Below are 27,099 nucleotides of genomic sequence, written 5' to 3'. Positions count from 1 at the left end.
CCCCCCAAAAAAAAAAAAAAAAAAAAAAAAAAAAAAAAAACTTTTAAACTGAAATATTACAAAACTAAAAGCAATACAATCACATTTTTAAAAATTTACACAGCAGCATTTGTAATATGTTACTTGAAGTCTCTGGTTGAGCTTGACAACCTGAATAAAAACAGCACACATGCCATATCTTTGTGAAATTTGCCCTGATGATGCCTTTCTTCCACACAAAGTACAAAACTGTGGCAGTAATACATGCTTTTGCTTAAAATGTATGTAACAAGATGGCAGAGTCAAGTACAGCTTGTACGTAACAAGATGGCCAGTGGCAGTGGTGTAGTCTAGTTTGTCGAGAGTCCTGGTAGACACAGAGTTGAACATGAGCCTACAATGTGCCCTTGCCACTAAGTAGGCTAATGGTATTGTGGGCTGTATTGGGCAAAATATCACCAGTAGGTCAAGAGAGGTGATCCTTCCCCTCTCCTCAGTGTTGATGAGGTGGCACCTGGAACTTCTGAGCTCTCCATTACAAGAAAGACTTGGGCATACTGAAAGGATTCCAAGTGAGGACCACCAAGATGGTCAAGGTACCTGGAGTACCTCTTCTCCTGGTACCTCCTTTCTTCACTGTGGGGGGCAGTGAGGCACTGGAGCAGATTGCCCAGAGAAGCGGGATGCGCTATCCCTGGAGGTGTTCAAGGCCAGGCTGGATGGGGCCTTGGCCAGCCTGATCTAGTGGGTGGCATTCCTGTCAATGGAAGGGGGTTGGCCTTAAGGTCCCTTCCAACCTGAGCCATTCTATGAGGAAATGCTAAGAAGGCCCCGGATTGCTCAGCTTGGAGGAGACTTGGGGGGAGCTTATCAAGGTCTATAAATACCTGAAGGGAGGGTGCAAAGAAGGAGCCAGAGCCTTTTTTCAATATTGCCCAGTGCCAGGACAAGAGGCAATAGGTTCAAACTGGAACACGAGAGGCTCCATATGAACATCAGGAAGTACTTATTTATTGTGAGAGTGACTGAGCACTGGCATGGGGTCACCTAAAGATGCTGCAGGGTCTCCCTCCTTGAAGATTGTCAAAAGCCACCTGGGCAGCCTGTTCTGGACATCCCTGCTTGAGCAGAGGGTTGGACCAGGTGGCCTCCAAAGGTCTCTACCAGCCTCAGCCACCCTGTGCTTGTGTGATCCTGTGATTCTTAGTGCACAAACTGAGCATCCAGTAATTCACTAAGGGAATTCCTAAGCCAGAACTGTACCTTCATGACTAATAGATACCCCTTAAACAACTTCCCTAGTATCTTTTTTTTCACCAAATTGACTCTCCAAATTTACCTCAATGTTCTGCTCTCTGCAACTTTCACCCATCAGTTTGCCATGTGTGAAAACATGCACCCCCTGACACAACAGGCTGTGCAGGCTCCTGACACGCCATCCCATGAAAATCACAGAATCACAGAATGGTTTGGGTTGGAAAGGACCTTAAAGATCACCCAGTTCCAACCCCCTGCCATGGGCAGGGACACCTCCCACCAGCCCAGGCTGCCCAAAGCCCCATCCAGCCTGGCCTTGAGCACCTCTAGGGATGGGGCACCCACAGCTTCTCTGGGCAGCCTGTGCCAGGGCCTCACCACCCTCTGAGTGAAGAATTCCTTCCTTATATCTAATCTAAATCTCCCTCTTTTAGTTAAAAACCATTCCATCATGTCCTATCACTATCTTCTCATGTAAAAAGCCACATTTTTTAAAAGGACGAGGGCAGGGGGCTGCACGGGGACGACCCCATCCCGCAGGGCGACTCCCGGCGGCCCCACGAGATGGCGCCGCGGCCCCGGCGAGGGGCCGAGCGGAAGCCTCCGCAGGAAGCTCTGCTGGCCGCGCCGCGCCGCCCTTGGCTTCCATCGCCCCAGAAGGGAGCAAGGAGGCACCGGAGGCGGCTCCCTTAGGGCTCCCCTCGCCGCCGGACCCCCGGGGTGCCCGGGTGGGTGCGGGGATGGCGGTGCTGCTGCGCAGGCTGCGGCCGAAGCCTCGCCCCCGCGCCGGGGCTGCCGCGGGAGGGACGGGCTGGGGGAGAGCGGTGGCGTTAGGGGGGGAGCGAGAAGGTCGGGAGGGAATTAGGTTTGCTTTCAGGGCTTGGGTGCCTCGTGGGGGGCGGGCGAAGGGTGTTCATTGCACCCGGATCGCCGTGCGGGGTCGGGGCTTTTCCCCTCCTTGCCTCCGCAAAATGTCGGCCTCAGGCCGGCGGGGTGGGCGCCGCGCCCTGGCAGCCCCTCGGCCCCCTCGTGTGGCAGGGCCGGGGCTGCTCTCGGCCGGGCTTTGGGGAGGGGGTGACGCTGAAAGGCTGAGCTTGGGCCCCTCGTGTGTGAGAGCAGGACATGGGGTTTGCGTTTAAAAGCTGTAAGGTTTCACCCGCTGAGCTGGCAAAGTCATGTGAAACAAAAGCCAACTGGCACTAGTGGCTATTGCACGGCCTCTAGCACTTCGCTCGACCTCTTACTCTGCCCAAATAACTTCAGGGTTTGTGTCTTGGGTCTCTAAGAATATTTACCATCTTTTAGGAGACAGCATAGGATTACTCTCTTGGGTAAAAAGTGTCATAATATATACCCTAAAGTTTGATCAGCATGCCTCAATTACAGGTGTAGTGTTTAAACAGCAATAGCCCTTGCAGTGAACATAATTTTGCCTTACGTGTAGTTTGTTTCCCTTCTGTTTGCAGGAAATATCACTGCTGGTGTAAGGACATTGGTGTGAAGACATCCTAGTGATTGGTAGGTCTTCACAGCTCAGCTGCCTTTCCTGCCTGAGCTATGATTGAATCCTGAGTGCCAGACCGATCTTGTGTTTACGGCCATTCACAAACAAGAATTCAGTGGAAGCTGTTGGGAATTTTTACTGGTTTTGAGGGAAATATTTGTACAGCCAACTGTCTTACCAATCACAGACTTATGTTTTTATGACTGTAACTAGGGCACTTTGGTATTGAAGTTAACATCATACACCAGCGATGCACAGTATTAATCTGAAGCACAGCACCAAAACACTGTTCAGACAGTTCCCCTTCTGGTGGTAATTCTGCACTAGGAGTAACCATTAGAAATAAAAAATGAAGTAGGTGTTTGTGGAAAGATGCACACTACTGGTATTGTTAGATGGCTTGCTTTTCTTACTGAACTCATGGAATATTTTCCAAGAGTTTGAAGTCAGTGAGTTTGATGCACAGATTGATGTTTAACACATTAAATTATGAAAATTACAGCCACAGGATGTCATGGAAACATGGGTTCAGAGAATTGACATCTTGGCTTTAAATACCAAAACCATTTGGGAGCTTAAAAAGTATCTGAACCACTACTTTCAGAAATCATGCTAAATGGATAAATGTAGCTGGAAAAGTACTTCCTGTGCACATTCTCTGTTCTTCTGAGTATCTCTTACTACCTATTGCCAGAAACTAGCTACTGAGTTAGGGAGATCTCTGGTCTGATTGAAGAAGGCATTTCTCACAGTCTGAAGGAACAGAGACACAAGCGGCAGGGGGCACAAGATGTGATCTGCTGTGTATCTGTTGTTTTGGGCACTTCTGATGTAAACAAAGCTTTCTTTTTCAGGAAAGCTTTATGTATATATTTTTTGAAGTCTTCATGTTGAATTTATCGAAAGCTCACCTTTCTTTAATAATATCTTATATTCTTATTTCAATACCGTGGAACAGTTTAATTAATTTTCTGCTCATCAGTGTTCTGCGTAAAGTCAAAACCTCTTCAGTCCCGCATTCATAGGTCTTTTTGAGCTGTACCTGTAGCTAGCAATATGGCAGCCATGTGGCAGCACTATATCCAACACACCAGAAGATGGCTTTGCTCCCATCGTATGTATTGTATTACCAAGTCTCACAATACGACTCTCTCAACTTCTGTTAACTCCAATCAAATTGAATGCTGATATTGCTTTGATCAGATATATTTACTTCCATTAATGCATACTTCCCTGAAGAGGACAGGCATGTTTTGATTAAAGACAATACATCCGCATTTAATTATCAGCGGGGAAATATTCCAAAACTGAGAAAAGGAAGTAATAAAATTTATCAAAAAACTTTTTCATCATTAATAATCAGTATAGACAAACAGATATCTTCATCATTTTAAACTATACATTTGCTGACAAGTTTCATATGTGTAGTTGCTTTCATATTTTATTTTTAAACGTATGAATTACAGAAGTAGAGCTATCACATTTATTTTCTGCTTGTCATATTTCGTATCTTATGTAGTTTCTTTTCAAAAACTAATTCAGCTGAAAACAAACTCATTCTTTAATTTAGAGTTGCAGCTTGCAGCACTGTTACACTGTTTTATATTTCTAGTCATGCTTCATAAATAATTTATGAAAAAAAGTAAAGTTTCTGTGTTTGGCAAAGCAGGCTTTTCGTATTTGGTAAACTAACAGAGTCAAATAATTTCACCAAGGTTTTTCCCTCTTTCCACCTTCCCCTTCAGAGAGCGTATGTACAAGATACGTATTAAAAGTAATGTATCACACTTCACCACTTACTGCTTTAAAAAGTGTATTTACGTTAACCTCTGAACCTGATTTTTATTTATTCTGAAGCTAGTTCAAAGAATCTTTTTGCAATATAGGAGGAAATAGAGTGATTGTGAACGCATACCTATTTTTTCTGAAGTAGAAAATGGGAGAATTGGCTATCACGGGTTTCAGATGTCAAGTGTGAGGAAAAGACATTTATGGTGACCTTGACAATGTCCAGATGTGTATGGAAAAGGGACAGAAGGTACACATGTAAGTCATGAGAGTAGAGCTAAAAGTTTTGAAGAGAGTTAGGTAGCACGGGAAATGAGGTGTTTGAGATGAACAAAGAGGGACAGCCCACGAAGCTTATATGTAGGTGCAGGTTTTGAGTTACAAGTCACTGCAGGGTTTTGCAGCGATCTCAACTCTGGGTTCTATTCTTCCTCTTCCAAGCAGGCAGGAGGGAATACCATGAATTTACACACTTTGGTTGCCTAATGCCTCAATCCTTTTCTTGTATCAGTCGTTCCATTGATCGCAATGGGACTGCTCATGTATGTGGGGTTTCTTGTCAGTGTAACCGAGGGTTTATGGGTTTGAGCTTGGTGTGTACTATGCAAAGGACAATAATCTGTCTTTGTAGTAGCTTCATGATTTAAAATTTTTTTCAATATAGCTCATCCTCATTCTCCTTTCGTTCAGTATAGCTTGTCTTAAGAGGCAAAAAGTTGCTGTTTCAACAGGAGCATTAAATGTGAGACAGCACAAGTGGTCTATGTCCTGTATTCACATGCATTTTGAAAAATTCTAGTTTTATGCAGGTATAAATCTGCAACAGTTGTAAGTAAGCCCATGTCTTAGGGGTGGCAGTGATGGTTTAGTCTGCCGGGTCCGTTACTTTTCACAGGCACTCACATAACATCAATTTCGAGTTGTGGGTAACAGTACTGGGAGAAATGTGGATGAAGCAGCTAATGTAATAAAACGATTTTCAGGTAGCGAGGTGATTTGGAATATTTCTCAGTGATTCATGCTGGCAAATCACATTGAAAATTATGATTATTACAAATCCTGCCTAGTGGTTACAGAAATCTTGGTCATGCCCTTGATTTTTCCCATCCTCCCCTTACCCTCGCTTTTCTTTCTTCTGCCAATTGGCCCTATTCCTTTCATTTTTTCCTCACATTTGAAAATGTGATTGCAACCTGAATTGGTTTGTTTCCTTTATGTAAGGCATCATCAGGTGTCTGAAGAAAAAGAAAGTGAAAGAAAGGATTATATGCAGTTATAAGTGCACCATAAGTTATCAGAAAATGTAGTACTTAAGTAGAGTTAAGATGGGTTTAAGCGTTCTGTGGTAACTGCTATTTCTACAGATGTCCCCGTGCAAATGCTGCTAAAAAGCAAGAACGCTGTGTTTCATTTAAGCTTTTGTTTGCTTGTTTGTTTGTTTTGCATTTAATTTAGAAAATAAAGGTTTAATAAAAAAAATAAAAGCATTCAGTCCCAGCATTTAGGCTGTGTTGTGGTATTAGGCTCCCCTATTCTGGGGAGGGCTTTCTAAGGAATGTTGTTGGTTTTTTTTAACTGGCTAATAAAAAACTATGAATAAGAGACTTTGGCTAGCCACAACAGAGAAGAGACATTTAATAGCTATAGGCCAGACTCAAGTTTAACAAAAATATATTCAGTACTTGTGACCATGCATGCTTCTATGAATTAAAAAACTGCTATTTTCTTTTCTAGTTCACTTTGAGCACCAGAACAAATTCCACGAGAGATGGTAAGCAGTCTATGGGTGTCTGTATGATAGCTTAGTCATGTTTTATATATAAAATGCATATAAACACTTCTATTGAACAGTCAATACAGACATGTAAAAATTAGATATGAAAGTACCTAAATTGCTTTGAAATAGAATTCAGATTACAACAGCGAGCGATTTGTCTACTCCTCGTAAGAAAGACTCCAGAGACGTAACAGGAAAATAACAGAAGACTCTGATCATTTGCCTTAGATTTATAGCTTTTGTTTGCTTGAGGAAATCTCTTATTTCCATTTATTCTGCAGCTGAAAAAGCACAGACATAGACCTAAGTTGGACTTTGAAGTGTTCCTTTCCCTTTTCCACCCCACTGTAAAACATTTCTGTAGTTTCTTTTTTAACAGATGGATTTTTAAAATTCAAATGTAAAAGGGTTTTTTTTAAGGGTCACTTTCAACAAAAAAAAAGCCACAAAAAGTATTTGGACAGGCATCAACATCACAGTTCTGTCTACATGAACTGGCTTTTTGTCTTCCTTTCCCCTAAATTAACAACTGGAGCTAGTCAGCCAGCTGGATTCCAGAGCTCTCAGTAAAGTCACCAAGGGCCTTTTTAGAAACGTTTAAGAACTGGAGATAATTTTTGAGCTTTAAAAGAATATATTGTCATCTTTGGAATTATATAGAATATGCAGCTTGACAGAAGGAGAGATCTACAATGTTTAAAAACTGTTTTTTTTTTGTTTTTGTTTTAAAGTAGTGTACAAAATAAAATGTTCTGAAAGTAACCTGTGAATCTATCAGACTGGACAACAGAATGTTCTCATCTGGCTGTTGAAGGATGAGGAGTCAGTGTGACATTCTTAAGCAAAATAAGAACAATAAATACATATTTTTTTAAATTGTATATCTAGCTTTTAGGTCATTGGATGATTAAGAGTGAAGAAATTCCATATGGAAGGCAGATGCTTCTGTTGCACCCACTCGTTTTAGGAATAAATCTTCTGAAATGAAGGCATTGCAGCAGAGCAATGTTAGACCAAGAGGAGAACCAGAGTTATGAAATTTCACATCCATGAATTGCTGCTTTCCGAGAAGATCATTTGTCTGGGCTTTTCAGTCTGATAGCTGAACCCTCTATCCCTTCACAAATAGGGTGCAATTTTTGACCAGAAGTTACTAAGGAATGCAAGTTTATTTTATTGTGTTTTTTTTTTTTTTCTTTATGGATTCTCTTAGCAGGGGATCTTTTGTTCTTGAAAGCACTTACCAATGACCTAAAAAGACAGCATTGATGGACCTCTAGTGGAGTAATGAGCTTGACTTTGAAGGAGAGGGAAGAAAGAAGGGAAACATAGCAGGTTATTGGTCATTTTGGTGGGGTTTTTCTTGTACTAATAATTATTTCTCCAAGTTGACTAGCATTTACATTATCGCCTGAGAACCAGAAAATGAAAACAAATAAATAAATGAAATTAACCTTGCTTTGTATTGTTAGCATTAAATGCAAAGTAGTTCTTTGGGGTTCTGTTTGTTTGTTTGTTTCTGTTTTGTTGGGGATTTTTTTTCCCAGAAGGTAACTCTTTTAAGGCTGTGGAATTGTGTCAGTGCAGATCAAGAAAAGAGATTTAAAGAAAATTTTCTTTCTTGTATGTCTTTTTAAAAAAAGAAAAAAACATTAATAAAGGGCTGTAAATGTCACATTCATTTCTGAAAACCTCTGCTAATCTTGCCATAGGTTGAGCATTTGCCAAGACATGGTTTAATTAAAATTCTCTTGATTTAACAGGCATTCAGTTTTGCCCAGAAAAAAAGATTTTGTATGGAAATTAAATCGGGGGTGGGGCAGAATGTAGTTTGTTTTACTTGTTCTAGATGCTGGGTTATTATATAGTCTTCTTTTAATAGCCTCTATTATCTCCTCATTTTGACAGTAGGATGACGAGGGAGGTGAAATGGCCTGTATGAAGGGAGCTTAAGGCTAGAAGGACTGTGGGGCTTTTTAGCTGCCGATGAAATATGAACAGAGTAAAACCATGTTTTTTCAGGAAAACTCAGATTAGCTGGAAGACAGGAGAAGGTGTGTTGCAATATGTTTCACTCTATAGAACTATTTTTTTCCAGGCACTTTATCAGTGGTACTTTGTTACCCCTTTTCATATGTTGGTTGCTGATGAGTACAAAAGGGAGATTTACTGGCAGCTGGCAGTTGGCTAAATGCAGTCTTGTTTTTGATCAAGGCCACGATGGATATATGAACTTGGCTGAATTGCCATCTGACCTTTTCTGAGAAACTTATTTTGGCAGGCAGATGGAGGAAATATGTTACTGGATAAAATGAATGCCTTTGTTTAATATGGAGGAATTTTAATCTCTTGTGTTTTCTGTCTGCGGATTTGGGAATCAGGTGTAGGTTGTAATACATACACCTTGGAATGATTCGGTTCTTACAACTCAGGGAAGGGTGAAAGGAGATGTGGAATATACCTACACAGCATTTTCCCTAAAAAGAACCCGCTTCCACCACAGCAGTACAAACACTTTGGGAGGGGGGAACCTCCTGCATGGTACAGCTTCTCTGTTGCTGATTTTTCACTGGTAGATGTGATGATTTAAAAAAAATCTCTTATAAAAATAAGAAAGTGTATTGCACTGGTTCTGTGGTAATACTTCTCCTTTTCTATTAGCTATATATGTGTGGCTTTTTTTTTGTATTAAAAAAATGACCGATGATTAAAATGCAAACTTAGGGCTTGCTTTTGCAGTTTCTCTTCTCTCCATTATTGTTTGTTTTCCTTTTTTGTGTCTGTGTGTCTCCCTTCCTGTGTGGATGCAGGAGGAAAAGGAGCCATGGTATTACCAGCAAGTGTACGCCAGGTACTGGAAGCACTACGACTTAGCCATGCGCTGGATGCGTAGGCACCAGAAAGCCTACAGGAAAGCCATGGAGTCCTTCTACTACCTACCATGGCCTCCTTCTCCAGCTTCTCCAAGCAGCCGCTACTCAGATTGGGATGGGAACGACTCCCCGCATACCCACGACTATTTTTCCAGCTATAAGCCTCATGGCAGAGCTCAGCACCATGGCACAGCTCAGCAGTACGCAGATGCCCACCCAGAAAGGGAGGATGCTGACAGGGACTCTGAAATGGAGGAGGACTCTGAGTCTGAAGGGGAGATAGAGTATGACCTGAGTAACATGGAGATCACGGAGGAGCTTCGCCAGTTTTTTGCCCAGACAGAGAGACATCGGGAAGAGCTGCGTAAGTCTGTGCTTGTTGAGTGTATATTCTGGTGTTTGGTGGCCGTAATGTTGAGTGCTGGGTGGCTTCAGAGTTCCTGGGTTTTGTAACAATGCACAGAAACAGGCACTGCAAGTGAACAAGCCAAACAGATTGAAACAGGCAAGACTGATGGTGCAGCTAAGTGCTATTTGTTAGAAATAAGTCTAAGAAAATGTTTGAAGGTTTTATCTGTAAGAGAGAACATTATTCTCTTTGCAGTCATAACATGTTTGTCTAGAAGACAATACTCATCTTCAGTTCCGAAGGAAAACCTCCAGAATTTTTAAGGTTAAATCTAGTTAACGTGCTATACGTCTGAGAGGGGAACCCAGAGGAAGTGCTTCATTACATCACTAAGCCCTAGGGTGAACCTCAATCTAGTTTATAATATGGAGCAGCCATTTTGTTTGTTCTTTTTTTGGCTAACCCAGCAGTAAAATTTCAAGACTTTTCTCTTCTCCCCCTGCATCCCTAAGGTACTCTTCATTCTGTACTATACAAGTGTCTATTTTCATCTTGATCTGGAGCCAAGTTGTTAAGCAAGGAATATAAGCCAAAGACTTAATATATTTCTCAGGTCATGATCCTCAGAGGTATTGATCATCTTTTTTTTTCCTCTACCTGTGAAATCCCTTTTAAAAAAAAAAATGAAGGAATATATTTATTGGTAGCTTACTGCATAATAAATGTAGCAGGCAAATTTATGATCTGTTTTAAAAAAGTACTATGTTGAAATAGAAAATAGCCCAAATGAATGTTTAATAGACCTTTCTTTGTGCAGCAAAAGAGGGAAAAGTTCTAAAAATATGAGTAAGAAAGGCAATGATTGGGTGGGAGAGGGAAAAAAATCGTGTTAATCTAAGGTCTTTGATCAGAGAGTATCCAGTGAGCTGAGACACCTCAGCTTTCGCTTCCTGCTTGCTATCAGTGTGATGCACCATTTCTCCATTCAGCAGAGGAATGTGAGCTCAGGAGCTCAGTGACAGTGCGTGACATGCCAAACCTTTTGCATCGTGCTTTACAACAGAGAACCCCGTGCCACTGCTGCAATGTTCCGTTGGTGAGGCACGGGATAACTGAAGATGCTCAGCTAACGCTAGAGATGCAGTGCACTTTCCTTGAATTTATTTTATCATTATGATAATGGTGTTTGAAGGTATGTGAGTGATTGAAGAGGTGTCCTGGAAATTGGGAAATCTGGGCTCACATGCTCTTTGTCCCAAATATCCCGTATGACCTCGGCAGAGCTATTTAATCCCTTCCTGACCCTCACTTGCTGCTCCTGCTAAAAATATGATTTGGTCCTTTATGATGAGCAAGTGAATCAGGAAGAGCTTTTTGACTCCGAGTACAGGTTTTGCTTCTGTTCATCTGCCAGAGGCACTTGGAGCCTTTTGGGATAATGAGGTTTCTGCGCTGTTCCTTATAGTAGCCTAGTTCTGAGTAAGTGTGCCTTCATTCTCTTCAGTGACACTATTCCAGATCTTTGTCCAAAGTTGAGTGGGATCTGGCCTTTACCTGCTGCATGCCTCAGTTTCTTTATAATTTGAAGTTTCTTTATGGTATGATAAAGTGAGGACAATAACTGTCTAATTCTTCAAAGCCTAAAAAAAGTAAACAAGTACTGCATTTAATGGAAATATAGAAGTGCTACAGAACTCTTGGGTGACTGGTGCTATCCAAATGCTAATTTCATGAGTAATTAAAAGTACAGTATGAGCTTGTTCAAAAATAATTTTTTCTTGCATGGTGGGGGGGAAGGAAAAATGAAAATAAAATGCATTTTTAATTCTGTTGAAGTTTGTCAAATAACGTAAGCAGCAGGCAGAGAGGGAAATCATCATTTCCCTCATGGTATGGAAATGAGCTGGTACAGAGACTGTTCAAGGCAGCATCACTCTATGAGGTAGCGTTGCTCGTTTTCTTGGATGCCTTCTCTGAACAAAATCAAATTTAGGGATTCATTAAGCTGCAATCCATAATGACACTATCATGTTCTATCTTTTGTACTGTGCTGAAGAACCATTATAGTTCTGTATTGATGCTCAAGACAATTGAGATAATGCAAATACACAAGAGAAACCCACAGTTACTTAATTCCCCTCTGATAGCTTTTCATTTTGTTCCCGATCTGTATGTCTTGGGCAGTCCCAGCACTTCAGGAGCAGATCTGCAGAGAAGCTTGAGTGCTAGGAAGCTCAGTAATACCTGAAATGTAGGTGTCCATCTCCGGGAGAGCCATCGGTAAGGAGGTGAGAGTTTTACTGGGCACGTCAAAGGAGAATACCAGGAGTGACCCTGCTGATCAGGTGGAGTGTAAGGCAGCTGTTAGGGAGCATTAGGGGAAGGCTGTGTCTCAAGTTCTCTTTCCCCAGTATAAATAAGGGACTTCAGGTGGAGTTCATAGCCTTTGACTCCTGCACCTTGGCATGCACTTGGGAGTAGACACCTGGCTTGCTCTTCTTTTGAAATGAGTGCCATGCGTGAGTTAATATATACATATGGGAAGCTCACTAAAGTGTGAGACGTGAAAACAAGAGCAATGGGACAAATAGAAAGGGGGTTTGGGCACATAAGGATGAGGATACTGGTAAAAAGGGTGGAAGATTGATTTGGCTTTGTGAAGGATAACTGCCACTGGTCTGATGTTTTGCAAGCCCTGCAAAATTAGGAAATTTTCTCATATGTGTGACGAGAGCTTTGACATACCAAGTTAGATGCAGCTGGTTCTCACACACGGTCCATATCTCAGCAGTGTGTAGAAGAGTAATCGAATGGATTAAAATTAATCCTAGCTGATGTCAGATGCTCACTTCCAGTGCCTGCTCAATTCCAGAGTCTGCTGGAGGTAACAGAGTGGTCACAGACATCAGAGGACAGTATCTTGCAAACTTTGTTTAGAAGACTTAAGAAGGCCTGAGGTGTAGGTGGGAAAGGCATGTGTGTCTGAATGGTGAAATGCAAGCCTTAACACTAATGGCAAAAAGAAAAGTTTCAAAGAGAAGAAAGCCATCACGTCAGACTAGCCAAGAAGGAGAACTTCAGGTTTATTTCATTTTTCAGGACCTGCTGCAAACTTGGAGAATTTAGGAGTGTGCATATTTAGCAGGTTTTTTTGTTGTTTTCACAAGTGGGCATTTGCAGTCATTGGCTGGCTGACTTGCACAGTAAAGCCTTCGAAACTGGCAGACTCTTGAGTCTTGCTGCATGATTTAACAACTTATGGGTATGGTTATTCACAAACAACCTCTTGTTTTTTTTCTTTTTTTGCCTTGAAAATCATATCAAATCTTCATGGCTTTTATATAATGTGGTGCAATCGAGTTATGTGTTCCTGGAAAGCCCCAAATTTACTGTGAGCAGAGTTTTGCTGAGGCTGTATGAGCTCAGACTTTTTAATGCTCTACAAATTTATCCTGTATTCTAGATGTGCTGTATGTTTGGTTAAAGCCCCTTCCAGGCAGTTTTAATTTCTTTCCACTTTAGTTGTTTACCTTCATATGCCACCACTATCACCTGGTGTATCTACTTTTTAGGGGGTTTTGTTGTCAGGGTAGTCTGTTCTGGTTCTTCATCTAACTGATAATCCTAGTACTCCGTGCTTCTGGGGGATGTTTTTGGTAGCATTTAGGTCTTCACTAAGGCTGCTGAAAATCATGAAGTCATTTCACTGAGTTACCGCGCCTGTCAGACCTAGACAGTGTACTTAATTCTCCAAGCATTAAAGATATTAAAGATACAATGGACTGAATACAGTAAGTTGTCTTTTCATATTTGCAAGACCTAAAAGGACAAAAACCAAGAAAGGAAGGTTCACAAGCCAACCAATTCAGTAAGTTGTCTAATTGCATGTACTTTATTTATTGCGCTTCCAAATTTAGCCTTTGAAGCATAGTTTGTCTTTATGCAGTTTTCCTTTGTTCCCTTTTTACATACAAGAGAAGATGACTGCTCTAATTGAGCAAATCCAGCATTACAAGTACATTGGGAACCATTCTGTAGCAGTCAACAGGCAGTAAGACAGTGTCCTTTATTTAAAGACAAAGCAAAGCAAAGGAAAGTACTGTCATGTCAATTCATTACTGCAGCATAATGGTCTGTCAATTGTTAATGCGATGACTTTTTTTTTCCATTAAAGCCTCTGTTTGTATTGCCTCCAGCTGTTCCCAAAATAATGTTGTCTCAACTTAAAATTTTCATGCCAGGGGAAAACCTTCTTTAAAAACTGAAAGGAAATGGTGAATGAGTATGTTTGTTTCAAATCTGCGATTGGTAGATATTTTTTTTTCCCCCTTGGGTTTCTTTTCCTCTGAAAGATGACAGTTGCCACTGCCTCTCCTGTGAAGAGGGAGTAGTGGAATTTTCCATGTTTTTCAACTTGTCCGAATAATACCAGAACCATTAAGTTTGTGGTTTTGTTTAAAGCCTTTGTACTTCTTTGGAAAATATGGACTTTAATGCAGGTTGTTTGTCACCATGCTTTCTTGCTTTCACTCTTGGTAAATGCTTCTCCCCGTTCTTCATCTGCCTTTTGCTCCATCGGACTCTAGTTTTTACTCTTGTTGACCAACATCTTTTTTCCTGCTTTTCCCCTACCCGAGACAGCCAAAGCAGCGTGGATGGTGACCTCATAAATGTCTGCTCCACTTCCTTGGCTTGGTCATCACATGAACTTTTACACCTATCTTCATCATCTGCATTGCTGAGGTTTCCAAGAAAACTGTGAAATAAGAGTGCTCTCTGCAACATGCATGGTGCTTGTGAGATGCTTTTGAGGCATGTTCTTTCCTCAGCTGAAGGAGAAATGTGGAAAGCTCTCCGTTTGTGCCTTGGACCTTGGATGCTGCAGACCGTGTCTGTGCTCCCCCACATGGGGCTGGGGCTGGAGCCCTCCAGCCCTGTCGGCCGGTGGCTGTACGGGACTTGGTTCTGCCAAGCAGGCCGTGGGTTGCTGGGTCTGCAGCATGGAGAGAAGCAGCTCACCTGGTTCAGTGTAGATGCAGGGTAGCATCGTTTTAAGAGGAAGGTGGAGGTGTCAGCCATCTCCATTTCCTCTTCCATTTGATAGAAATGAATGCTTCAGTAGTCTTAGTATGAAAATACGTATTAAACTTTGGAAACGTGTATTTTAAAATCTCTATCTGTCTAACGTGTTTCCATTAATAAATGGGAGATGGTACATACCTCGGGGCTTGTTGAGAGGTTCAGTTTGTTCGTGCTTACGAGGGAGTTGTACCTCAGGAGGAAGTAAGTGGAAGCCATAGGTGCCAGAAGAACAAATGGTAAGATCTGAGAAGAGTTGTTCATCCCAGGCCTTTTGTTTAGTACTTAAGTTAGATGTACTGTGACCAAAAAGCATCCTTCTGACATCATCTTTACAGAACAAGAACAGGATTTGAACTTCCCCTTCTCCCAGAGGGATTTTACCTGTAAGTTATTCAGGAGTCAGTGAGGAGGGGTCTGGTAGCCTGGCATTGTTGCTGCTCTGAGTAAGTCAGTGCTCTGGTAAAATTCCTCGTGGCTGGAATTGGGTCTTGAGGGTAGGGGAGGAAGGACAGAGACCACAGCTCCCCTCAGCTGCCCTGCCCCTTGCTATCCATGTGCTGGTCCTGCTGTTGATAACCCTTGATAGTTGGTGGTCTCAGAAGGATACGGTGCAATCAGGTCCATGGCTTTCTGTCTCATACATGGTTGCTTTCGTAGGAGGCTGCCTCGTATGGGAGCTGGTGCTGGCAATCTTCTGCAGGCAGCTCTGCCTGCCAGCTTGTCCCCTTAGCATCCGCAGCTGCGCTGCGTGGCTCCCTTGGTCTTGTTTTTTTGGCCCTGCAGGAGGCCTGTGAAAGGAGCTGCAGCTGCTGTGGAAAAGAGCAGGTGAGACCACGCCGACAGCTCTAGGGAGAAGCGGTATAAAAGGCGCTCTGTGCTAATCGCTGCTCTCAGGCAGTCTGTCACCACAGTTCGTGCTCTTCTGTGTTGCCCCAGAAATGCTCAGATTACTGGTTCTGTCAAGGTGCCACCTGCAGCGTTTCTGGATCTCTGAATGGTTTTACTTAGGCGAGAGCTCTGACTCTGTTCTGTGTTAATGAATCTGAATTGAATCTGAAATGAATGAACCTTCAGCACGATACTCGCAGCCCTGTAAGAGGACAGCGGTGGCGCAGGCTATGAATTAAACGTTTTCTAACACAGCCTTTTATCTGTCTGCCTGGGGAGCTGTTGCTGTAGCGTGAGCTTTTAAAGTTTCAGGGTGTACAGCACTGGAGTGAATGTGAAAAGTGCTGTCACGGACCGAGGTGGAAATGAATGTAACCGTGGTGTGTGTTTTCTGTGCTCTTTATCCACAAAATCTGCTCGGTCTACAGCAGAGCATGGCAGCAGTACATCTCAAGCACTCAACATTTTTGGTCTCTACGCTTCAAAGGAAACCTCTTGGGCAGATTTGCTTAGTCATGACTTAGTCCTGCCAGTGTTAATGTGGTGCTGTCCATGCCAAAACTTCAGAGGCACCAGTTGCTTTTCAACATCTCTCACTTTTCGTCAGTTTTAGCAGAAACATCCAGATGAAATTCTTGTTCATCGTCAGGAGGGGACTATGGGTGCTGCATGGACAGAAACCAGGAGTTCAGAGACTTCCTTCTGCCTGGCTCTTTTCAAAACTCACCTCTTTGCATGCTCAAAATCGAGTGAGAGAGACAGACGGAGGCTGTTAGGCTACCAGTCTCGGACTTTGGTGGCCTTTACAGGCTTCCATCATGACCTCAGGCCTGTCATTTGGGACTGGATCCACGAAAGCTTTCAAAACAGATGGAATTTAGAATCGTATCCAAAATAATCTTTCTTTTCCAACCATGCCTTCAAGAAAAAAATTCATATCCGAAGGGCGAGGTACCCTAAGCCCCCATGTGGAAGGGACTTTGTTGCTCTACCCAGTGGCAGGTTGAGCAGCTCTGACAGCTTGCCCTGTGGTCTTCTGTGAAGCCCGTTCCAGGGAATCTGAATCACCTTCTGCTCCAGGAATTCATGTCCAGAGTCCCTTTTTCAGATTTTGGCTTGTTATACATGGAAGGTTTGTACGTCAACACACCCTGAAAGAGTTTTGCTGCAGCCATGTGAAGTGCTCAGCATGAATTGATCCAGCTGTTCAGCAGTGTTACAATTATTTGCCTCCAAAGTACATAAACCTGTTTATCCAGGTATCAGAGCTTTCCCCTGATAATTTCAAGGACGTGTGTCTCAAGCTGTCAAAACACTGCTCTGCTCTATGCTGAAATCATGGGAGCAGTGTAAAATGAAGAATAAATCTTAATTGGATATTTGTACTGAAATAAATAACATGGGTGCTGTACTGATGATTGCTATTGTTCGCATTTAGCTGGATAAGAATCTCTTGGGTTTAATTTCACTTGTAGTTGCTGAAGTGGTGGTTGTTGCTCTAAAAAATCAACTCGCACAGAAATTGGAAACTTCGCCGAGGAATGCAGGTCTCCAGAGAGCATGTTGGACCTTGACTTTAGTATGGCTATTCAGTTAAAACAGAGCCAAAACTGTTGTGATCTCGTTCTGCACAAACCTTGCCGAACACCTTCATTTCTAGGAGCTCTGCAATTTCTGGTGAGAGTGCTGAGAGAGTAGCAGGGCTGTGGAAGACATGCCTTCAGCTTCATCAGTTGTTGTTGCTTTGGGATTTTTGGCTGCTGGTATGGTGAGAAAGAGCCTGAGAAATTGCAGAAGAGTCCAGATCATGGGGTGGCATCATGGGTGATGCGTTGGTGGCAGTCAGCAGGGCATCTGTCTGGCTTTGGTGGAGTGCAGGGAGAATTATCTGCTTTTTCTGGTCTTCCCATTTCTCAGGAGGTAAAATCTGGTGATCTGTCATTAACTACACTCCCTGTTTGGCGTTCCTCCCTTGGCAGCAGCTGCTGGCCTCTGTTGAGGACAGGCTCTTGGGCTTGATGGGCTCTCCTTAGCCATGAGAGTCTCACGGCTCTCCTCAGTGAAATCTTCTCTTCGTCAAGTCACTTCAACGCTTTTTTCACATTCAGTTTGCCCACTGAAGTCACAGATGCGGAGCTCCCACTTGCCAAGTGTTAATGGGAACCTCCTGAAAGCCATGGTGCCTTTTGGAAAGGAGGCAGTGTGGGGGCTTCAGCAAGGCACTCTCCATTTGTTCCTGGTGTCAAACATCCCCCTTCTGCAGAAGGCACACAGCTGCAGGTTTTCTCTGGCATGTTTTCCTAATGTTTTTGTTCTAGTTTTAATACAATCCGTAGTGATTTAACCTTGTATATTTAAGTAAATCTAATTTAATGTGCTCGAATGATGAAATCATGCTAGGTGAAAGGCAGGATAAGAAGCAGAACCAAGCCTTTAGTTTGTGGGTTTTTTTTATGTGTCTTGGTATTGCTCTTAAACTATTGTGATGGCTTTAAAGTCCTAATTTGTTACGTTTTTAGCATAGTAGCAGCAAGAAACTCAGGTTAGAAGAAAAGTGAGTTTGCAAAGTTACCCCTCAGACCTTGCTTTTACAAGTTTTGTTTTATATATGTATACACTTTGCAGATTCCTTCAGTTTGACCCTCTTTCCAGATGTCTCTTACAAAATGATTGGTCAGGCCGCACACTGTAGGCTTTTTGTCTTGTCTTTTTTTTTTTTTCCTCCCCCTAACAGCATGGAAAAAACACGTTTACTTGCTGAGATTAATTTTATCTGGATCAGTGATTGCTAATTCTGCATGGCTGCAGCAACGCTAACTTGTGAACCTGCTGGGTAACTGAAAGGTCAGTTTATAGCCCACCGATGCCTTCTCTCAAAAAAAATTGGTGACATGATCATAGGATGCCTTCAAAAATCTTTGTGTTTCAAATGTTTTTGTTAACATCGAAGATTTCCCTGCGTATATTATTGCTATGCCATAGCATAACATAAAACAAACTTGAATTCAGCCAAGTACTCTGTGGCTGGAGTCAAGAAGGAAACTTAAAGCTCTAATGCGTGAGTTTGATGTAGAAGACTCAGGCTACGATTTATTTTTTTTCCCATGCGAGCACCAAACTCGCGGTGTCCTGTAGCCGTCTAGCACTCTGTACATCTCAGAACACTTTCTTCCCAATGCGTGTGCCCACTTTCTATTCAGGGCACATGTAAAAGCTGGCAGTGAAACATATGTTTCCTCGTTGTTCTGGTTGGCTTTTAACAAAGCCACTTCTAATTTTGAGCGTTTCTTTGTTCCGTCTCCTCTGGCTGCGCCCTATAGGCGCGTGTATGCGCGGATGCAGTTATATATAGACTTCAGTAATCCTTCTGTTTACTCTCGCGCTGGTGTCTTTGTCTGGCGTCAGCGTTGTTGCCATCAGCGACAGATTGGGGCTGCTCAGGGGGATGGGAGTGCAGAGTCAGCTGGTCTGCGTTTAATCTTCTTGCTGTACTTGATCCTCACTAGAGGCAGCTGCCAGTGCCTGATCCTGTGCTCATTTCTGCGCGGTGGGCAGCAGCTTTCTGGCTTTTTCATGCTGTGGGGTGGCACACGGGTACGGCCCCGCTGCCTCTGATGCAGTTCATTTTCTGGTTGGGATAAGAATATCCCCTCTTAGTGCCTCACTGCTGAAGGTGACAGGAGAAAATAAAACAAGTTACCGGTCATTTAGCTGGACAGTAACCGCTGTGGCCCACTGCTAGGGTAAACACGAAGGTGAAGGCCTGTATTGTTTCTGTCTGGGAGCTTGGAGGTTTGTTTTGGAAACCACAGAACAACCCTCTGGGTTTCTAATCCCATTTGTGAAACAGAAATCAGTCTCCTTAATTTCTGGTTAACTGTGTAACTTTCTGCCAGTTGCTTACCCCGCAGATTTCCAAATGCTGTGAGATAATTAATTCTTCTCAACCATCAGATAGGAAAGTATCAGGCTGCTTTTACAGATGAATTACATCGAGGCATGGTGTGGATGATTAACAAGAGCGATGCACAGCGCTCAGTAGCAAACCTGGAAGTAGAACACCTTGGTGCTAACTTATTGGTGGCTTTCTGTTCACTTGGATTTCAAAGAAAACATCTAGTGACTTGCTGACTATTTTGCCCTCTTTCTACAGATCTTTGCTCTTCAAAATGTGTAGAGAAAGTCTGTTACTGTAAAAGGGACAGTGTCAAGCAGAGTACTTTAGATTTGCAAAACGTGATTGCTGTCCGCTCTGACAGCCTGTAGCCACTGCAGCTTCCTAGGAGAGCACACCCTCTTTCCTTAGCCTACTTCCTGCTTTTCCCGGTAAGCTTTTCAGTTCCAGTGAATATTTCTCAGTGCCCAAGCCAGGTTAGGTCTTTTTTCCTCCCAGCCCATTCACTCCTGCTGCCACTTCAGTTCAGCGTGTGGTGCCAAGACACTGAACTGTACCGGGATTAAATACAACTCTTTTTTGTAGGCTGCATTATATGCCCCCTTAGGCAGTTGTACCGGTGTCCTTGAGGGGCTTGGGAACTGGAGCATGCAACTAAAAGAGGAGGGGAGCAGGAGCTGCACAAGCTAGTTTTGTTGCTGAGAAGAGAAAAATGTCCGTGGAGCCATGGTTTCAGCCTGCCACAAGCCTGCCAAGGAATCACATCTGCTCTTACTTCAAAGCCTGTAACAGAACATTTTATTTTTTTTTCTGGAGAATATTGCATTGCTTGTAGATATATGTGGTGAAATACTCAATTTCTTTAACTCGTTCCCTCCTCAGCTAGCAGATGGAAAATGTCAGCATAGATGCTTGTGTTTTTTAATGTCTTCAGCATTTTTGGTGGTTCTGTTTCACAGCAGTTGTCGTTCTGGTGACCAAGAGCTTATCACTGGAGGCCTTGCTCCCCCAAAAAGTCACTTTTATTCCAGAACAGTATTTTCAAGCCAGTTACTTGATTTTACTGCATCAGTTAGAAGGCTGCTGTTGTAAGATAAAACCTAGTTGTCTCCACTTCTTTGAACATCAGGCTTCTCCTGTTAAAAATGATAAGGGAGAAGTTACCTCGTGTCATGTGTGATCCTTTTGTTACACTTTTTGCAAGCAGGAAGTTTTAAATTTGATGAGAAGTTTAAACATAAGTGTTTTCCCTAAGCCAGCCCACAGCTAAAGCAATGCTGTTCATTCTCCTGTAAAATCATCACTCTCTTCTTTCAGTGCGTTTTCACAATTTCCGTAAGCTGCTCCAGTGTTTAAAAAGTAACCCTCCAGCAATCAAGACCCTGCTGTTTTCAGGAGCCCAGAATATTTTATCTTTACAGGCTCAGGGGTAAGTTGCAATCATTTGCGTGTCTCAGGCTCCCACCGATGGCAACTCCTGTCCTGCGAAGCCTTGCGCTCGATAAAGAGTAATGACTGCAACGTCAGCTTTCTGGAAATGCAGAGCTCTGTAGAAATTAACCTCCTGGAATATCCTCTCCACAAATCCTTAAATTCAAATCCTTGTTTTGTTGGGATTCCTTCAGGTAAAGGTTTGGGTTTTCCCCCATAGTATGCATGGTAAGTACAGGCGTAAGAAAATGGTCTGATGTTATCACTTCAGGCAAGCTCGTGTAAGTTTATGGAAAAGGTAGTTAGCTTTTTGGGGGAGGTGGAGAAGCCGGCATCTTGCTCTGAGAAGCCTGCGTGGGCAGAATTTAACACAGCAGATAGGCCTGTGGGAAGCGGCATTCAAAGACAGGGAACTGGGAGGCTTTAATCAGTAGAAGCGGGTGGCGTGTTTAACTCTTGGCGTGGGCTGCTCGAGATCAGCTCAGGTAGCATTTAAGACAAGATGAGAGAGCTCAAAATATGCGCACAGCAGTAACAAAATCATCCATCGCGTGAAATAAGCAGGCAAATATGTGAAGGGGGTATGGGTCAGTCTGAAATCACGGAAAGGAAAAAGCAGATCAAGGCCGGGGAAAGTGAGCTAATTCCTTGAAGAATAACGTGCTAGCTAAGTAAGAAGCTGCAAGTCAGCAAGGCCGTGTGACGCTCGGGGCAAGCAAGGCCTGGGTCTCATGCCGAAACTGTCCTGACGTGGGGCAGGGTGGGCTGTGGGAATTGCCCCCAGAGAACTGGGGAGAGGGCTGCCCTCTATAAAGACTTGTCTCCAAGTAAGGGAATTTACTTGGGTTTTGGTTTACAGGCTTCTTTTATTTTTATTTTTTTTTCTTTTAATAAGAAAAGGATGAATTCCAGAGAGGAAATATTTTGATTGCTTCTTAAGCTCCTCAAAGGATATGACAAACAAAGAAGAGCGAAGGAGTTCAAACTTAAAGTAACGTGACGTTCTCCTTTTTGGAAAATAGGAGAAACGAGACCTCTGAGTTTCTGAGGAGCCTATAGGGAAAATTGCTTACAACTTGAAGGGCTTAGGTCACGGTTTTGCAGGAAGCATGCAAAGATGATGCTTGTGTGTACGTGAAGCCACAAAAGCAGTGAACAGCTAAGAAGTTAGTTACCATTTATCCTGCTTTTGTCAATCTCTGAGGATGGATGTGGTTGTCTATATTCATTCACCTTTCTTTTCACCTGATATACCTGAAATTAAAAGTCGGTATCCACAGCAGGCAGCAAAAAAGTGAGCGGAAGAAAAAACTTTTTCCAGAAGGCATGGGAGCACTGATGATGCCCTAGGACACAGCATGAGTTGGGCAGAGGTCTCGGTAGTCCTGAAAGACAAAGATGACTTACTGCAATTTGGGGAAGGAGGTCTCACCTGGTTCTGGCCAGGTCGCGATGGCTTCCCAGCTGAAATGGACTGAGGAGGAAGAAGTTAATTCTGAAAACAGCTTCAAGAGAGAGGAGACTCACAGGGACAAGAGGAGCTGGCCAGTGATGCTTATCCTTTGTGCGGTAACTAAACGCTGCCAGCGCCGCCTCGCCTGCCTTGTGAACGTTCACAAAGTGCTGCTCCACAGCTGGGGGAGGCTTGCCAGTAGGTGAAGCTGAACGCTGTAAAGGAAAGCACGTTTATTTTAGTCTGTGTGAAGTGGAAGGAGGAACTACTCAGCATTGTGTAAAAATTGTTTCACGTTTATTGCTTGGCAGCACAATGACAAATGTGGAGTGTGGAGCTCAGATTGGAAAATGAGCTGGGGACTCCGTTGCTGCGGGCTGAGAACTATTTTTCTGATAAAAGCCCCGCTGCCTAATTCATAGGTGAATGTTTGGCGCTTGCTTCAAAGAAATGCCAGCTGCTGCTGCAGGTTATTAACAGCTTTAAACAGCTTACGGTTGTTTTATTGTTGTTTCCATTTTCAGGGACTTGTCATCTTTTTGATGAAAAGGTAATTGCACATGTAGCACAGGTTGTACTGTTGTTCAAGTAAATTGAGGTAAAGGGAAGAGCCCAGGCTGGCTGGAAATCAGAGTGGTTTGACTTCGAGCCCCTGTCCCACCAAAGGTAGATAGTGAGCAAACTGCTCCATGCTTCAAACGGAGATGGATGCATGCTAAACTGCAATCCACTCATCCATCATAAAGCCTCTGCTAGAAGCCCATTTAATTTCCAAACAGAAGAATTCATTACGTATCTCCAGAGAAATTAATTTTTTCTTCAGTGTTACTGTGTGCAGTGAGCTATCAGAGAGCGCTCATAGGCAGGCGGGGAAGCAGCTGGCTCTAGCACGCAGCTGCCGATGAGTAACACGTTTCCATGGGCGATGCAGAGGTAGAGAAGGAATTGTTTTTGTGGCTCAAGAGAGTCAACAAATACAGGTTTGCCCATTGCCCTGACGGAGTTTTGCTGTGTAACCTGCAACAGGAGACGTTTTTCCAGCGTAGATTCCGGGGTTTTGTCAAAGAATATTGAGTGTAAGTTGCATAAACTGCACCGAGTTTGTCCCTTAAGCGTGTTACCTGGTTGTGGGCAGCCTGGCGTCCCAGTAAGTTTGGGATGCAGGTGACCTGGGCAGCCTGAGCTGTCCTCCTGGTGCTGGGCCCTCTGCAAGCAGCGTTAGCACTTTTAATTCAGACCTTCTGCTTAAAATGGCCTGACACCAAATAAATCCGGCCCTTCCAAAAACACATGTGGACCTCTAATGTATGTTTCCTCCTGAGCTCTGGCAGTGCAGCACGCTTTGGGGGTGTGCCCTTAAAGCAAAATCACTGAAAGGGAAACATCCCTCTGGAGTAGGTTGCTCACGGCCCCTCAAGCACTCCTGCCCTTCCCCTACCAACACAAAGCCGTGGCTGGGGTTTGAAGTGGCAGGACAAAACTGTTCCCAGTTCCTCTGTGACAAACAGATGCCAGAACTGAGGTTTTCTGATCATGCTGTTGAAAGTACCTGTTTTCTGTGCAGGAGGTACGGGGGATAATTCATTTAGTAAGGCTGACAGGCAGTCAGCTGGCTGCTCCATGCAGCGCTTTGCAGGGTAAGAATGAACTGCAGATGTTTGACACAGATATGTCAGGGTGCTTAGCTTGGGTTAGGGTTTGCAGATGTCGTGTGTTTGGTAGAAGCTAAATCTCGCTCTTAGAGGCAGAGCTGGCAGCACCAAACACGGGGAAGCACGTCCTGCATGTGACTAACGCATCCTGACCAGGTGACTCTCTTGGTTTTTGTTGATGCTGTTTTTCTAAGAAAAATAAATGAATGAGTGCTCGCATTACTAATGTACTGTTTCCATGATGCAATTTAGAGAACCATCATTTGTTATTGGTAGGTGAAGGAGTTCAACACTCACCAGGTGATCTTCATCTTGTAGAAGTGTCCCCCATAAGAGGGGAGCCTTGTGTACCCTTTGCTGTTGTAACTGCCTACAGCAATATTTGCTCCATCAGAGCAGCTCCCACAAAGTGGAGGTATCTTTGGGCATGCAAAAGTGAGTTCTTCCTCCCAGACTGGGGTTTACCAAAGAGGATTTTTGAAGATGCATTGGTCCAAGTGTTTCACCTCTCTGAAGTGTTTTAATCCTCTTTAAAAAATGTGGTGCAGGGATCTGTCTCGGCTGTTTAGCATTGTCTTTAAGGCAATGGCAGTAAGGCTGTCGGTTCTGAACTTTGCAAGTCCTGAGAAATGGCTGAGGTTGGGCAGTTTATCTAAACACACGGCTTACAGCTGCGTTTCATTGGATACACTCGATGGCTGACACTTGCATGAGAGATGGGTTTGCTCATTTTCAAGGAGTAGTAACTGATTACATTTTCTGTTGGCTGTGGTTCAGCTAAAGTTGCATTGTCCTGTGCATTGTTTCATTATCTCAGCTGCTAAGTAATTACTTTTGGAAACCAACTCTTACAGTGTGTTTTTTTTTCTTTTCAGGGCATGTATATGTTAGGGAGGAAGTGAAGTAATGCTGATTTTCACTTTTTTACTAACAGAGAGGTTTTCTACATTTTTTATGTTCAAATCCAGGCTCTTCTTCCCTTCAAGGAGTTGGCTGCACCCTGGAAGGGGTGGGTCTGGGCTGTTTAGACCCACCACAGTTGTGAATGTGTAATATTTTAAACGTTAAAATAAAATGTGATTGGTTGATAACTCAGTAATTTACATCTCTCGTGGTTTATTTGTCTAGGGAGACAGCAGCAGTTGGAAGCTGAGCAACACGAAATGTACGTGGAGGCTGATCAAGACCTTCACAGAAGCACGAGGCGTTCTGTGGAGCCGCCTACAGAAAGACCCGGGGAGAGACGAATGGTAGAAATGGAGAAACTGTATGGTGCTGAAGCTGCCAAAATCCTTGCGATGGAGACTGCCATGCAACTTATCTTTGATAGAAATTGTGACAAAAAACAGCCCAAATACTGGCCTATTATTCCCCTCAAGCTGTGAGTACCCGGACTGTGCTCTGACCTGCCACTGAGCTGTAGGGATGGGTGCCTCTGGCTGTGCTGCTGAAAGAATAAACTGCAAATTTTGGTTTTGGATGGGCTTTGGGGTAGAGGCTGACTAGGGCACAATGTTCTTCTGCCCTGTGCTCCTTTTACACCATCAGTGATGGTCACAGTCCATTCTACCTACATGCTGTTGCTGATTAGTAAAAGGAAGGGCTAGTAATATACCTATCTAAACTCAGTTTCACTCATTTGATTCCAGCCTACCTTTACCATACTGTGAGAAATGTAACAATACCTATACTTAGTGAACTGGGAAAACTTAAAAGCAATGACAAAAAGACTATAAAAATTGTCATCTCTTTCCATTTAAAAAACTGAGTAGTCCCACTGTCTAGTCTTATTAAATGTAGTAGCGTTGGGATCCAGCTTAACACAGCACAACAGTGTTGTGTCTGGTACTCCTTGATTTTTACTTTTTTTTTTTTTTTGAGAACCAGGAGCCCACTGGCCAAGACACAGCATATCAGATTACTGTAGCCCAGCCATTTCAACTCTTTTTTGAAGACTTATAATAAAGCAGGAAGTTTTTCTTACACGCTGATACTTGTCTGGCAGGATTTCAACTCTAAAGCAAAATTAGATAGGAAAATGTTCTAATGAAGGAGGTGGGGGAAAGTGGGGGAGAAACCTGGTGTGGCCCAGCCTGTTAGAAATCTGTTTAGCATAAGAGATCCTTAGGAGGACAAAGCATTCTTGGGACCAAGCCAACAATGATTTTTGCCATTCTAATAAAAAGCATCTAATTGGCTTGAAGGTTGAAAGAAGACGTAGTAGCAGACTGATAGACTGAGGGTACATCTGTGTACTCTGAGCGGAGGTCTGGAAGCCGTGTTAGCCCCGAGGGCCATGTTTATTTTGGATTCAGCACTCCTGTGCCCACCTGTGTGTTACATGCACAAGGCATAAACGTAGACAAATTCAGAATGTACCTCTGTGCGTGTGCTCACCCATCTGCACAGGCTGTTGGGCTCCAGTTCTGTCGCTCTCTCCTTTTCTGCAGTTGTGCTTGCCCCACTAAAGCTGACCTGCCAGACTGAGGCACGCAGCCCGTCTGTGCAAGAGGAGCAGGACAGACACCTTAGTACTGGTGATCCCTTAGACAATGGCACCCTGAACACTTCCAAGGACTTTCTCTGAAGCACTGCTGCTACAAATCATATTGTGCTGGAGAGCTGTAGTTCGTATTGAGCAGTGCTGCCATACCAGGGCAAAGGGACAGACAGTGTGCTGTTTTAATTCTGACAAACATTCGTGAGCCTTCTTGAATGGAGAAAGTCACAGCTGCAATTAATTCATGCCCGTTGTGTCTGGTGTCTCTATAGCATGCATAATTGTAATACACAGCAGTAGTTGCTGTGCCCTCTGCAGCAGCCAGCTACACCAAAGCAAGTCTGAGGTGTAGTTGGGAATCTCTTTGTTTCCACTAGTAGTTAGTCTGTTTTTTCAAATCAGCATTTTCAGTTCAGTTCTACCTCCTCCACTTTAGATGTAAAGAGATATGAAAATTTAAAGTCCTGATCTCCAAGGCTTGTTACTGATGTCATTGATCTGAAAAATTTGTGTGTGACAGGAGAGGGAATAGTGTTATGAATTACAGTCCTGCATTCGTCTTCACTCTTGTTCTGTGGTGGGTTCTGTCAGAAATATACTATTGTGTTTGGGCTTCTTTGCTGACCAAATAAATTTTCAAATAAATTTTCCTAATAACATATTGTAATTGT

General features: G+C 43.3%; 1 protein-coding gene across 1 annotated transcript; it reads left to right on the top strand.

The window, feature by feature from the left end:
- Window positions 1-1,806: 1,806 nt before the first annotated feature.
- GEMIN8 (gem nuclear organelle associated protein 8) lies at window positions 1,807-27,087 on the top strand. The gene is made up of 5 exons (XM_068683362.1): window positions 1,807-1,964; window positions 2,703-2,754; window positions 6,263-6,299; window positions 9,116-9,542; window positions 25,057-27,087. The coding sequence occupies exons 3-5, from the start codon at window positions 6,297-6,299 to the stop codon at window positions 25,311-25,313; spliced, it is 687 nt and encodes a 228-aa protein (XP_068539463.1). The 5' UTR covers window positions 1,807-1,964; window positions 2,703-2,754; window positions 6,263-6,296; the 3' UTR covers window positions 25,314-27,087.
- Window positions 27,088-27,099: the final 12 nt, after the last annotated feature.

Source organism: Anas acuta, chromosome 1 (genome assembly GCF_963932015.1).
Source record: "Anas acuta chromosome 1, bAnaAcu1.1, whole genome shotgun sequence".
Classification (NCBI taxonomy): Eukaryota; Metazoa; Chordata; class Aves; order Anseriformes; family Anatidae; genus Anas; species Anas acuta.
The sequence above is the reverse complement of the archived record's forward strand: the minus strand, read 5'-3'. Positions and strand labels throughout refer to the sequence as shown.